A 15,467-nucleotide genomic window follows, 5' to 3' on the forward strand; every position below is an offset into this window, starting at 1 on the left:
GAGCCTTCAATGGCTTAGATCAACCAGAGAGCTGCGTCTCGATCCGACGAGGTGTCACGAACCACCATTTTGGTGGCTGCTGAGCAGTCGTGTGGATTGGCTATTATTCAGTCCTTTCAATCCATGGAGGCTATTTTCAGATAACAAAGAGGAGGGGTGCTGGCTGCTTGGGCTAGGACTAGTTATTGTTGCAATAATAATTAGGACATATAGTTAAGTTTTATAAGAATGTGAATACTTTAGAGACCAATTTGTATTTCAGATAACAAGTTGCAACTTGCTTGTCGCCTCTTCTCTATTCTTCGGTGAATTTGCTCCAAATGATTAAAAATGCAATGGTGTGAAGGCCTGCAAAATAAACTTTGCAGATATCAGAGAGAACAAATGGTGGTAAGAGATGATGAGATTACAAGTAGAGGAGCACTTAGGCTAATATGAATCAAAATCTTTGATATGATTGGGCTTAAGATTCTCTTCGAGTAATGTAAAATTTGACAAGTGAGCTAGCTCATGCATATCCCTAGTTATGATTCACAAGTTTAACGATCGATTAGCAGCAAAAGTAAACACCTCAATTAGAACATAGTTTGCTGAATTGCATGGCACACATCCACCCATTTGACTGGCCAAAGAATCAAATCTCATGAATCTATTGTTATCAATAGCCTTACAAGGTCTAAACTCAAATTAAAACCACAATGACTCATAACCCTTAGAGTAGACCATTCTTTGCAAGAAAGTAACTCGCATTGAGTCCAGACCCACAGGGTCATAGTCCCCAGGCCAGGAACAATGGATGAAGCGCAAATGGCATTTCACCCCGCATCCACAGTCCTAGAAGCAAAATTTTTGGCCCAAACCTCAAGCACTCACATGCCCAGTCAATATCCATGCATGGGGTAAGCATGAGAAAGAGGGAATTTGTAGGCAACCAACAAGACCTTTTTGTTTTATCTTCTGGAGCAATCAATGGCGATGCCTCCCTCTCTTGTCCTGGGAGAGCAATAAAGGACAGCCTGTGAGTTGAAGAGATCATCCAAAAGCTTACCCTCCATATCAAATGAATTCTCTTTATACTGATAGACGGAACAAATTCCCCCTCAACAATCCCCAAAGAAAGGCTGGAAAAGCTTCACTAAAGTGTGCCTTTTCTTCCTTTCCTGCTCTCTTTCTCATGCAGCATCTGTCACCTTTGCAGCAGAATCCTCTTTTCCCATTCTTATCCCCAGTCACTTAGTTCATCCCTTTTCTTTTCAATTTGTTCATGGTATCAAACTTTTGCTGAAAAATTTCCGACCTTGCTTTGTTTGTGCTCTCAAAGTTGTCTTCTTTATTCCTTTTTGGTGGATTTTGTGACTCAATGGCTCTTCCTCATGCAAGACTAGATTTTGATTCTCTTCTGACCCCTTTGTTTTACATGTCGTTTTCTTGCTTTTGGGGTTATTAAGTCCATTTGGAGGTCTTTTTTTCTCTTATGTTTCCTTCTCCCATACTATGCTTCAAATTTTCTGAGCCCTTTCTTGTTGAGTTCTGAATTTTTCATTGAATCCTTCTTCCAATTTGGGACTTGGTTCCCATGGGACTCTGCCTCGGGAAACCAATCCAAGACCCCCAAATTCAAGAAGAAGGCCCTGTGATTCCCAGCAATGAGGATCCTCTGCCGAATCCCGGAACCCCGAAACCCCCAAAGTTCCCTTTCCTGAGCCCAAGCCCTTTGCCGAGCTCTTACAAGAGCTCACCGGCCAATTCCAGCGTGAGCTCCACCCCTCTGCGGTTCTTCAAGCGAGCATTCCCTCCTCCGTCTCCGGCGAAGCACATCAAGGCTTTGCTTGCTCGCCGCCATGGTTCGGCGAAGCCGAACGAGGCAACGATCCCTGAGGGAAGTGAAGCTGAATTGGGATTGGATAAGAGCTTTGGGTTTTCAAAGCAGTTCTTTTTGAAGTATGAGCTTGGTGAGGAGGTCGGGCGCGGGCATTTTGGGTATACTTGCTCGGCGAGGGTGAAGAAGGGGGAGTTGAAGGGCCAGGAGGTGGCAGTTAAGGTTATCCCAAAAACAAAGGTCCGTTTTCTTTTTTTTTCTAAAGTTGCCATATGATTTTTCTGTTCCATATATGAATTTCAGGTGAAATCTATGCTGCCTAATTTCGTGCCAAAATTCTATACCTTTAGGTCAAACCAGTCCCCTGGATCTGCTGCTTAATTAATCTTTAGTCTGTAGCAGAAGTTCCATGATGATTACTGTCAAGTTCAAATTGTACAAATATATATGGAAGGAAATTCATATGAATATTGATTATTTTATTTGGCAAAGTTTGAAGTAATCCATTTTGTAGATCTTATGTTTGTTAAAGTTGCAACAATGCAAACCAATCCTTTTCCATGTTTGAACCTGTAACTGATAATAATTGTTGAACTTCATGTGTGATTTAGATTTGTTACTGACATAATGTGTGAAATTTGAAATTTGCAATATTTTTCTTAGATGTGTTTCACTATCATCAATTTTATTTTTTTCCTTCTTTTCTGCAAATTTGTCATGTCCATCTTTTTTTGCTTTTGTGTTATTGTTTAAGGGCTTGATCCATTTTTGGTCTTGGTCTGAATAAAGAAAATTTCTGCAATTCAGCCAGTCCATATTGCTTACTACCATTGCGCTGGCAGTCGTTGGCAATTGGATCAGGGCAAACAATGAACCCTCCTATTCTTCCTAATCTAAATTCTTTCCTTTACTCTGTATAATGTACCTCTGCAATTTGTTTCGTCATTTCTTTTATCATCTTCTCATTTGCAATTCCTCTGAGGATGAATTAACTAGTATTGTATTACGGGGTCCATTTAGAAACTAACAGTTGGTATTAGATTTACTGCATCATACATCCTGCTAGAACATAAATTTTGAAAGCTGAAATCTATTAAAGCTCTGTTTGGTAATGGCATGACGCCCCACATATTTGTCTACTATGTATATAGTTTCTCTACCAGTACTTGGTGAAGTTTTGTATCCTACAATTTTTGGTTGATCAAGCGATGCACAGTGGGTTAAGAAACAAGAACTAGAACTTCGATATCTCTTTTTGTCTCATGACTACCAATCAAAAGTTATATTATCTTGTTGCAATCATTTATAACTGAAATTGATGATCAGTTTATTGAAGTAATCTAAACTGCCAGAAGGCTGTTGTACAATTGAAAGAAGCATATGGAAGAATGCAATTGTGGATTAGCTTTAAGTATATCTTAAAGCATTTGCTTAGAAGCTAACATTTGTGCTTATTGGTTTTATTTCTTTTATGGTTCCTTTATTCATGTTCTCTCTTTTTTGTTTTACCTTTTTCGAATCTCTAATAAGGAGTTACAGGATGTAAAGAACAAAAAATGGCAAATCATACATGGTAGTAGGCTACCAGCATTTGAAACCACAGTTACATGCTTCATGAGTAGTTAAATTTTGCTTTATGTTTGAATTTTTCCTTTTTTAAAAAAAAGATTAGCAGTGGGAGTGCCACCTGCCATTTAAATGAAAGAATGCAAGAATTACATGTCAACTAATCATGGAAACACCTCCCGATGTTCAAACAGAACCTTCTCGCTTTGGATGAAGGATGCAACCTCTGGGTCAGAGTCCAGTATTACCATTCTTGTCATTCTCACAAGACCCTCTTTATTGGCATAGGCTTTTATCTATGTGTTTGCAGATTTATTAATTTTATTTTTCATAGCAATACCCAAGATTTGAACCCTGGACTATCTGTTTGCAGGGTTACATGTTGCTTGTAGCAAACATATGCATCAATTCTTCTATCTACTTTTATATAATGTATGCTTCTTAAAGACTAATAATGAGCATAAAAGCTTATTATGATGCAATTCCTATTTACTGATGCGAAGTGGTTGAATGGTTCAGACCAACTGTCTAGGATGAAGTCCATGTAGAAAATTAAGGGTTAAGAATATACAATAAAAAATTTAGAAACAAATGTAAAGAGAGAAGTAAAGAGAATGAACTTTTGATCTATACCATAATATCTTTATATAAAGATTCAATTAATCAAGTCATCAATTCTCATTGCCTGCTTGATATGTTACCAAGCTGACTCAAAATTCTGATGCAGTTTAGATTGGACTGAAGAACATATTGATTTGCCGCTTTATGAGCTGTTTAGATATCTTTTTTGTGATCTTGTCTTAATTTTGTCATATCATGGTACAAAGTGATGCTATTTTTGGTTGCCAAAGCTCTTAAACTCCCTTAATAGATGGGCCGCTAGGTCTTTGTCTAATTTTACTGTTGATTGTACTATTTTTTGATTGGCAGTTGTTTCTTGGATGACTGTTGGCTTTTCGAATTCTGAAATCCTGATTTTAGATGCTATATACAATGGTGTTTTGCCAATGTATGTTGGTTAGTAGAAAAATCTGAAAATATACCGTTTAATCTCACAGACTATATTATGGCAGATGACAACAGATATTGCTATTGAAGATGTGAGAAGAGAAGTGAGAATATTGAGATCTCTTACAGGACATCAGAATCTTGTGCAATTTTATGATGCTTATGAGGATGAGGACAACGTGTATATAGCGATGGAGTAAGTGCTGATTACATATTTATGATTCCTTTAGTCGTTCTTAGTATCCACACACTATTGCTTCTTGGGAACTGAAAGAAGAATGTGAACATTCTGGGAGGAAAAAGCTACGTCTATGCACCAGGTGAAATCGAGGTTGTATGCTGCTTCTGCAAGTTCCGGTGCTGGATATATGGAGTTACAGATGTTGTAATTTTTTTGCATGTCCCTTTTTCAGTTCAGTTCATCTCTGCATAATTTCTCGTGCAACATTCTATAATTAGTTATTACTAAGCATTAGAACTTTGTAATAGTTGTATTTGATACATGCATATATATTGTCATAAATATAAAAAACACAGACCCACATGCACGCTCATTAGATTTTTATGATATACTCTGCTATAATAAATTAAATTTATAAAAATACATAGCAAAAAGAAATGGAGTCATTTGTCTGCTAATCACTCTGGATTATGCCAAGACCATAGTTGTTTTTTTTCCGAATTTGGTATGATATACATTCCATATGAATATTTCGATAAAATTCCACCATTTTGCTTTCAGGATTGGTAAGAAATTCCAGCACAATCCTAGCTTCAATTTTTTTTAAGCATATGTTTCTTTCTTTAGTTCAATCATATGAGATCCACCATTACATCATTGATTAATTGTTCATCTCAAAAATATCCTTTCCTGGATTTGTCGGCGACATTTTCGATTGAAGAAGTGTTTAGGCCATTTGGAAAGAAAATATCAGTTGAGCATTGAAGATAGATTCCATACTTTTATTAGCGAAAGATGGTGACAAGCCTGTATCCCCTTTCAAACAATTATATAGAAAAAAGGAAAGTGGTTGCTTGTAAATGATAACAGTTTGAGGGCATTAGATGACTACTCTATAGGACAGTTTTTGCTGCTTTGAACCAGTGGAGCTATCATCAATATGTTTTAACAAAGAAAATCTTTTGGTAACTGTTATGGACATCTTGATTGGTGGGGATGTTTGAATTCTATTTGGATGACTGGTAGATTTGACATGTTGAAATTAAATTTCTTCTTTTCCTTCTCCTTTTACTGAAACTACTGTATTAATTCGAGCTCTATGTGCAATGATATGGAAGGAAAGGAATTCAAGAGTTTTTCTAAGAAAGAAAGCTCAGTACATTACTTTCACAAATACTACTTTACTCTCTTGGATGACTGGTCCATTCTCCTCAGTAGCAAGGACAGACTTCACTTTCTTTCTACCTGGAAGAAGTTGTCATCCATCCTCTCTTCACCTTGATTGATCCTGGAGTCCTCCTTTTTCTTCTTTTCGCTCTTCTTTTCCGTGGATTACTTCTCCCTCTTTATTTTCCTTCATTGCTTTCCTCTTTTTTCCCTTTCTCATCTTTGTTAACTCTTTTTTAAATTTTATTTAATAAATGGGTGGGTTCGCCCTCCCTTTCCCTCAGAAAAAGGGAAAAGAGGAAACAAGGAACTCCCCTGCTATTTGTTCTTCTTTATGTTTTGCTTGGTTAAATCTTAGTCGTGGTCCAGCAAATCTTGTTCCACAGATTTAAGATTGGGAAGAAGTCCTTCACATTCCTTTTATGCTATCATGTAGAACACTGTTGTTATCTTGTTAGATTGTAGCTTGTATTTAGTGGAGAGGCTCCACATTGCTATGCCTGAGGTCTCATCATGGTCCAAAGACTCAAGCCTATCTAGGGGTTCAAGGGCAGGGTCTGTGACATGAATCTTGGAGGTGTTCTTTACATGTATATTTTTGCTTGTTTTAGAGTTTTGGGAATTATCTCTTTTTTGAGGTTTTTGAGAAATGGTGAGCCTGAAGGACTGTAGTGGGGATTTCTTCTCATGTCTGTACTCTTCCACCATTTGAAGTTTTCTTTGATCATCCCTGCATATGGATGTAGCATATAGGATGAATAATGTAAATTGTTGTGTTTTTCATATTTCTCTTTTTGAAAATTGCTAACTGTAGATCTGGATTCATATAACAACAATTGTAAGCGGTGCTATCATCTCATTCATTCTCTAATTCAAGCTGTTTAGCTTTCTCTTCAAGTCAAACATTGCATCACAGGTTTGTAATATCACATCTTGAGTGTCATTTATGGTGACTTATTGAACTTTGCAAGACTTTTACCTTGATACCAAATTAATGCAAACATAAATGAGTACCAAATAGGAAATACAATTCTTTAGAATATTGACGAGTAAAGGTGAATTTTAGCTCAACAATAAAATGAGTCAAAATCATCCATATTTACAAGCAATCACACATCATAATGCCATAAATCATGACTTGACTACGTGTTTGGTTTCTTAGATCGAACCTTTATTCCATGATTAAAAACCCTAAAGATGCATTTGAAGTACCCAATACCTACCCTGCTGCAGTTTCTAATCCAGAATATATTTGAGTTTCTTTAAAGCCTTGGAACCCCGATAAATATCTTGAGTTTATATGGATTCTTTATGTTCATGAAGAAAATTCAACATGGTGCAGTCAGGTCATTAGTATTATCAACTAATGGGTTACATCAGCACAACATTGATTGGACCATTAAACGCGTCAGATGACGAAGTGATACTTTGAGTAGAAGTTAGCTATATTTACAGTTCCAACTTAGTTAGGTTGACCTTTTTTATAATGTTTTGTATTAAACTTTCCAAGCATATGGTGAGAATATGGAAACATTTAACTAATTTTACAGGTGATTTAGCTATATAAGGGTACCGAGAATATTTGTGAAGCATCAAGTGCAATTTAAACATGCAGCCAAGATACTAAAATAATGATTTAAAACATCTGGTGTTTTTCTGTATTGGTTGATTTATGCTGGTTTTGAAGTTACAGGATATTGACATGCACAGTTCATTTTTATTGGAACAGGGTGGATTCATATATGTAGAGCCTCATATCTATATCTATCCTCATAATTTTATATGTTACTGTCCATTATGGCACATTGACCTATAAAGTTAGTGCTGCAAATGGGTCAGGTCAACCTGTGACCTGACTCGGTCTTGACCTAGGTACACCAGGTCTACCCTGGTTCTTCAGACCCTTTGAGACGAAAAATGACCTGTTTGAAAAATTGGTCGGGTAGGGGTCATATGTTTTCTAACCGATTCATGCCCAGCTGGACCTACCTTTGTACTAACTGGGAATAAAATGGGTGAAAGTCAAACGTTATATGACCTGATCCGACTCATCCCCACTCGATCCAACTGTACCTAAAACTATACCTTCAAAATTCCTAAATCCTCTATCACTCGCCTTGCTTTCATCTTTAGATTTGTAGGTTGGGTATTAAGACAATTTATTTGTAGGTTAAAGGCTGAATTAGGGCTGAGTTGCACTCTTGCAAATGACATTAGTAGTAACAAACTACATTAACACCTTTTTTTAATTATTTCACTTGTTACAAATGCAAATATTAATTTCCTTCTAGTTATATGTTGGATTTTTTTTTCAAAAAAAATCCTTGGGACCCATATCATATCTGACTACGACATGAATGTATTGGGTTGGGTTTGGCTCATGACTCATGATTGACCTGACTCTGCCCTAATGACCTGATGCTCTAAAATATTTTTTTTATGGAGCTGACCTAACCTGACCTGATTCATTAATAATTTGGATTTGAGCCCAAAATCATGACTTGAAAGAACCAGGTTGATTCATGATCATGCTTAACTCAGTCCCAACTTGGCATGGTTATGATATATCATGATTAGTAATTGTAATGCACTTGATCCGACTGTTTTTTTAAGTGCACTTGACATAATTCATTCTCTACAGATGTTATATTAAATGCAATCTTGTGCTTTGGAGCTGTCAATATGCTGTAATATTCCTGCTAAAAAATGTTTGGAAGATACCGCTAATCCAATGTCGTGAGACTTTGTTTTGTATCATGGATCTATGAGAAAACCATATATGCTCTGAAAGTTTGAAAAATGCATATTCATCATTACCCTAAATTATCCAAGACTCTAAATAAGAAAAGACATGTTTTCTCATTTTCTTTTTTCTTTCTGATGACGTAGTTAGATGCATTCTAGCTGATAATTGCTGATCTCAGTACAGTCTGATATGATTTTGGCACACCTCATTTTGGAACTGACCTGGACAGATACAAAACCTGTAACTTAATTCTTGTCTAAACGAACAGCTGGTCTCTTGAATTATATGAGCTTATAGTCATATTTCATATTGATCAGGTTATGCAGAGGAGGTGAACTATTAGATAGGATACTTTCAAGGTACCCTTTGCATAAACTATTCAATTTCAAATTTCTGGAAGAATGTTGACTTTTTATCTCTTATAAGTTGATTTAGTAAAGAGATCTTCCATCATTATTTTAATTTATTTATAGGGGTGGAAAGTACTCAGAACAAGATGCTAAGGTTGTCATGGTCCAGATTTTAAGTGCTGTTGCTTTCTGTCATCTCCAAGGTGTTGTACATCGTGATCTCAAGCCAGAGGTGATTGTTTAGTAGATTTAATGCGGAAGCGTACACACATGCCCATGCATGGGGAACTTGAATGGACATGCACAGGCATGCAAATGTACACATACGCCTGCACATGCATATGTACAGCAACAGACATGCAAACACAACACAAACACTTGTGCTTATGCACACATACAAAGGACACACACACACACGGATGCACATGCACAGGCATGTGCATGCAGAGACATTCATATATCTAGACAATCCTCTATTTCTCTCACGCACAATTCAATAATTTTGCTTGCTTTATGGTACAGAACTTTCTTTTTACTTCCAAGGATGACAAGTCTCCCCTGAAGGCTATAGACTTTGGTTTGTCAGACTTTGTGAAGCCAGGTTAGTTTTAATTATGACATGATAATTAGTGGATTTTGGCTTGTTAGACTTTTTTCCTCGTTATTTTGTGTTCTCTTTTACTTAAAGCATAACACATTACCATCACTGGAAGCATGCAGATGAAAGGCTTAATGACATTGTTGGAAGTGCATATTATGTTGCTCCTGAAGTTCTTCATAGATCTTATGGTACTGAGGCAGATATGTGGAGCATTGGTGTTATTGCCTATATTCTTCTATGTGGAAGTCGCCCATTCTGGGCCAGAACTGAATCAGGTATCTTTCGAGCTGTCCTGAAGGCAGAGCCAAATTTTGAGGAGGCTCCTTGGCCTTCGTTGTCTGCTGAGGCTAAAGACTTCGTCAAAATGTTACTGAATAAAGATTATCGTAAGAGAATTACTGCTTCACAAGCTCTTGGTACATTCTTTTTCCCCTTAATAGTTTCAGTTTTTCATATCAAGTTATTAGCAACTAAAATCTGGTTTCCATGCATGCACAGGTCATCCTTGGCTTCAACATTCACAGGGTATTAAAATTCCTATGGATATTATAGTTTACAGGCTTACAAAAGCTTATATATGTTCGTCATCTTTGAGGAAATCAGCTTTGAGGGTATGTTGTCTCTCTTAAATACAATGTCTATTATTGTTTTACATTGTATATCTTGTCACTAACTTTAAGCTTCTTAGTCATTCTAGCGCTAACAGTAATCAACTTGTAGATGTGTGTTTCATCCTTTCCTTGAAAAAAGGAGCAACCTAGTGCACAAGACTCCGACTATTGTGGGGTCCAGGGTGGGTTAGATATATGCAGCTTTACCCCTGCGTGCAAAGAGACTGTTTCTCTGTTTCGAACCCGTGACCTCCAAGTCATATTAGAGCAACCTCACCATTGTGCCAAGGCTCATCCTCTTATTATATTCTTGAAGTGATCTAAAATTTTGAGACATATAAATACTGAATTAGCCTTTTTTTTTTTTTGACTAATATATTGGCATATACTGCAGGCCCTTGCCAAGACCTTGACAGTGGATCAGCTCTATTATCTGCATGAGCAATTCACATGGTTAGGGCCAAACAAGAATGGCTGCATCTCCTTACAAAACTTCAAGATGGTTAGTTTTCTGTATCAAATGCCTACATTCTTAATGGTAAACTTCTAATTAAATCTGGTAACTGATAGGCCTTGATGAAGAACTCGACCGAGGCAATAAAGGACTCGAGGGTTCTTGATTTCGCAAACACGGTACCTTTTGTGGGAACACTTCTTGTGTCGTAGGGATTTCTATTTTACAGTTCTGAGTATTTACCCTTGTGTCCTTTTCATGGATATAGGTAAGTTCTCTTCAGTACCGAAAACTAGATTTTGAAGAATTCGCTGCTGCTTCTATAAGCGTGCATCAGCTGGAAGGACTAGATAGTTGGGAGCGACATGCACTTCAAGCATATGAGTTCTTTGAGAAGGATGGGAACCGCTCCATAGTGATTGAGGAACTTGCATCGGTATGGTTGATTATATGCGAAAAATTAGTTCACGCAATTTATTATCTTCTTTCAAGCATGGAATCTTATGCTCTTTCATTAGCCTTGAATTTCCCAGCTTATTTCCGTTTTCCAACTGAAAAAAGAAAATGATCATTCTTGTACAGGAACTTGGGCTCAGCCCCTCAGTCCCAGTCCATGTTGTTCTCCAAGGCTGGATAAGGCATTCTGATGGGAAACTTAGTTTAATGGGATTCATCAAACTTCTACATGGGCCATCCTCACGCGCAATTCCAAAGGTTTAAACAATGGCTCAATCAAAGAATTCTACTTCCTATGGAACAAGACTTTGAGAAGCATTTAGTTGCACTGTGAGTCAAGGAAAGCCAATCATGCCAAACCATGCAGGTCCACGACCAAGGCATGTAACGAAAAGGGCGAGCTCATGCCAAGATCTTGAAGGCTGTCCTGGTCTTTTCGTTATATCATTTTTATTTTTATTTTTGTTTGCCAGTACACATGGTTTGTGCAGTAAAGTTGTTCAGAGGCACGTATAGATAAAAAAAAAACAGGGAGTCTAGAAGGCTCAAGGAAATGAAATCTGCCTATGTGGTTTTTCCACTCATATCAGTAAGATTCTAGATGTTTTGACACAACATGGTATTGCTCGGCCTAGAGCTCTTTGTCGATCAACTAGGTTAATGATAATCAAATCCAGATTGAGTAATTATGTGAGGAAAAGATTTTTTTGTGTGTGTGTGTGTGTGTGTTTTTGAGAGAGAGAAAAGGAGACGGGGTGCACTCATTTTAATTATCGAGGTCCAAATATTTAGAAATGCACGCCGAGGATCTTTAGAGTCAAGATGAAATAGAACCAATCAAGGAATGCAATCTGATTTATGGATTTGCATGGTGGACTTTTTAATATTCCTAGGTTTTCAAAGAGTAGGATTATGCCTATGATCTATTTATTATGTTTTCTAAAAGCCTTTCATGCAGTCAATCAGGGGAATACTCTCTAAAAACTCTAGAATTTGAGTCCATATTCAGGTTTTACTAGCATTTAGGCATAACCAAGAGTAATGAAAGCAAGAATATCAAATTGGAATAGGAGCCAAGGATAAAAAAAGATACCAAGCAAAAATGATTTAAGGAAATCTATGGTTGAGAGATAATCAAGTGTCTTCAGACCTCCCTTTGCATTTTGACCAAGCCTCACATCTGATCTCAACCATTGCCTCAGCAGCATCACGTCACCAAACTGTTCCCCAACATCGCACTAACAAAATGCTTCTCAACATCACCCCAAAAGCATAAAAACTTAAATTATGCTAATCTATTTAGAGGCACTAAGGATATCCTTCACCAGCCAAGGAGCCATTGATGGTGGTCACAACAAGACTGCAATACAACGATTTTAAACAATTCCAGTCTGATATCATGACATTTCAAGCTAAATACTTGCTAATTCTGATGCTCTTGAGATTGAGCTGATTATGATGCTGCTTTCATCTCTAGAATCTAGTAGCCTGGAACTGGCTGGCTTTTTGGGACAATCATATGAATTCCTCGTTCTGCTCCATTTTCCTTTCCCATAACTCTTTTTTTAGTGTATTTGTTCCTCTTATTTTGCCTTCTAAACCTCAGAAATCTGATTCATCAAGAAGGCCATTCTCCATCAGGTTTAGTTATCTTAGCATTCGTCCATCTTCTTCAAGCCACACCTCCCTCCGACGCCATCCTCCAAGTAGGCCATCAAAAGTGCACCTTGGCATGCCTAAATTTAAAGATGTTCTTCATGCTAGCAATGTGTGACACAGCCTGGTTTAGCACTGGAAAGGAGGAGTACACCTACTGCATCATTGCACCCATGGTCCACCAAAGCTGCCTCAAGGGTCTCCTTGGCTTCATTAACTCCAGAGTGCACCACCTGATGGCCCCAGCCATTTTGCCTTGCCTCCTCTCCCACCTCAACCTCCTTGTTCACCCATACAGCCTTTTTTTTTTTGTCCATATAATGTGGGACTGTGGGAGGTATGCTGCTTCCACATCCAACTTCGCAATTTGGACAAGGATCTATTGCCAAGCAACATTGAAGCAGTTATCTCCAGATGGAATGCAAATTTGATCCCATCTCACCCATCAAGAGATCATGAAATTGTTAAAAAAAGATGAAAAAAGAATGATAACTGGGCTTTGGCAAGCCTTACCAAAGGATGATAATAACTCATAACTTTGCCATAGGAACATCTACAGCTTGCGTGCAGCATGAAGGCTGCAACCTTTGACAGGGAATGTAGACAGAGATGGAGGATGATAAAAGACTAACCTCAGAAACTTGCAAATTTTATTCTGAGCAGATTAGGAGGCTAACATGGTTCTAAAGGTGAGTAGAAATCCAACATGCATGAACCAAAATAATTCTCAGTTGATTACACTGGATGATGATTTCATGCTTGAAAATATCTGGGGATCTGTATCTATCAACATTTTGGAATTTTTCATCACCGTAGACGGCTCAAAGTGCACGAACCCGTAGAATGTTGGATGTAGGTGATGATAATTATTCATGAATTAATCCGTCGTGAATCTCCAGTGCTTGGATGTATTAGCGAGAAACTGTGAATATGCATCAGCATCTGCTAAAAATGGTAATGGACATTCATAAGCAAACTTCTTGTGATCCTATTAATGCATAAAACTTCACAGAATTCCATTGATTTCCTGATTTTAATATTTTGATCATTGTAGACAACTCCGATTATGTGAATCTATAGAATTTTTGGCAGATGACAGGACTTCATGGTTTGATCTATCCTGTCTCAAATAAGTGTATGAGTGAAAAACCATTGATACTTATCATTGTTGCTGACAAACAGAAATGAACACTTGGGGTGAGCAGAACTCGTGTGAGCTACAAGCTTGTGATCTTTACAACATTTAGATGTGACTAGGATGCAATGTGAAATTCAGAAACAGAATGTTGAATGACAGACATATTCCCTTAATGCTCTCTTCTTCTGTCAATCCTTTCTCAAAGTAGTGTAATTGCTAGTACTAAGACCATGCTAGAAAGACAACCACAAAGCCATGGTGAACAAGAGCCTCCATTGACAAGAACTTCGGCTGATCTGTGGCTCAAACAAAAGACAAAACCACTGGCAGCTGCTTAACCTTATTCCAAATTCTCCCAAACTCGGAGAAGAGCTTGCTTGTCATTACACAAGGAAGACCAATCATGGAAGAAAAGGAGACCTTGATAAGAAGCAGATGGAAGATTGCTTATTGAGGAATATCCTTGCATTCCTTTCTTTGCAACATACCCAAGCCGTAGCTACAACTCTACAAGCAAGTTGTGCAGCTTTGGTAAAGTTTCTTCTCCTCCAATCAATTCAAAGGTTCTCAAAAGTAGCCCATGGATGGTGTGCTTCTAACAAAGAGCATGCTGTCTTCCAGATGGCGGAGAAAAAAACAGCAGGTTGAAAACAAATGATCAACTATCTCCGGTTTTTTATTCCAAAAGACACATCCACTAAGATTTTTTTTTTTTTAAGTTTTCTTCCAAGGATGTCTCTTGTACTTATTTTTTTCTTCCAACAAAACTACAAAAAAAAAAGAAAGAAAAAGAAAAGAAGAAAAAGAAAAGAAGAAAAAAAAAAGAGAACAAAATCAAACCAGCACTAACGTACCCGTGTCTTATTAGAACTCTATGGTTAAGCATGCCGGGGCAAGAGTATTACTAGGATGGTGACCCCCAGGAAGTCCTCATGTCGCATTTTTCTAATTTTAGTACTATATGTGTAAAATGCTCTGGACACTGAATTAATAATGGAGGGTATATGGTTTAGCTCTGGGGTTTTAAATTCTTCATCTTATTGTGACCAGAGATTTGTCATTGTGCTGTGAAATGTTGAATGGTCCAAGTTTTCTTCTTTGGATTTGATGACGGCGTGGCCAACTAAAACTCTTTAAAACAATATCTGAAAGGCATAAAAATGAACAAGTTTTCAATAGCTGTCTGTTGATTTAATATAGATAAACAAGTTCTTGATTCAAAAAGATCTTGCTTCCCTAGTATATGAACAAAAACCAGCTATTACCACTGCCTATTATTAGAAAACAAAATGAAATAAAAGAATTCATGCGCGTTATAAGCAAAATCTACGTTGTTCAGGTAACTGATTGATTTTTCAACAACTTGTTAATTAGAAACATCAGATATAAGAAGTTATTTATAATTTATCTTTTTCTTGGTAGCCTAACAAGCATCTTAACATTATTTTGTTAGAATATGATAAACACCATCAGAGCTCTCTCTCTCTCTCTCTCTCTCTCTCTCTCTCTCTCTCTCTCTCTCTCTCTCTCTCTGCCTTTTCTATTAGCTTTGATTTTTTTTTTACACTTCCTAGGTTTATTATTCATTAAATTTTCTTTAATTTTGTAATATAAAATTATAGAGAGATTTATTCTTTTGTTTTTAGGAAAAAAGAACTTACACTTTCCAACAAGTCAGCAGTTTTTTTTTTCTTTGTAAATTAATTAGCAGGCT

At 37.2% G+C, this 15,467-nt stretch overlaps 1 protein-coding gene across 2 annotated transcripts; it reads left to right on the forward strand.

Moving 5' to 3' along the window:
- The first annotated feature begins 811 nt into the window (after window positions 1-811).
- LOC120110259 (calcium/calmodulin-dependent serine/threonine-protein kinase 1-like) lies at window positions 812-11,571 on the forward strand. Of its 2 annotated transcripts, none has more exons than XM_039124744.1 (11): window positions 812-2,059; window positions 4,444-4,589; window positions 8,805-8,846; window positions 8,961-9,069; window positions 9,360-9,438; window positions 9,558-9,854; window positions 9,937-10,049; window positions 10,444-10,551; window positions 10,620-10,682; window positions 10,772-10,939; window positions 11,086-11,571. In XM_039124744.1, the coding sequence occupies exons 1-11, from the start codon at window positions 1,577-1,579 to the stop codon at window positions 11,221-11,223; spliced, it is 1,746 nt and encodes a 581-aa protein (XP_038980672.1). In that variant the 5' UTR covers window positions 812-1,576; the 3' UTR covers window positions 11,224-11,571. The 2 variants fall into 2 exon arrangements, with proteins under 2 accessions (XP_038980672.1, XP_038980673.1); XM_039124745.1 differs by having other exon boundaries at window positions 826-2,059; window positions 4,459-4,589.
- The last annotated feature ends 3,896 nt before the right edge of the window (window positions 11,572-15,467 follow it).

Source organism: Phoenix dactylifera, chromosome 3 (genome assembly GCF_009389715.1).
Source record: "Phoenix dactylifera cultivar Barhee BC4 chromosome 3, palm_55x_up_171113_PBpolish2nd_filt_p, whole genome shotgun sequence".
Classification (NCBI taxonomy): domain Eukaryota; kingdom Viridiplantae; phylum Streptophyta; class Magnoliopsida; order Arecales; family Arecaceae; genus Phoenix; species Phoenix dactylifera.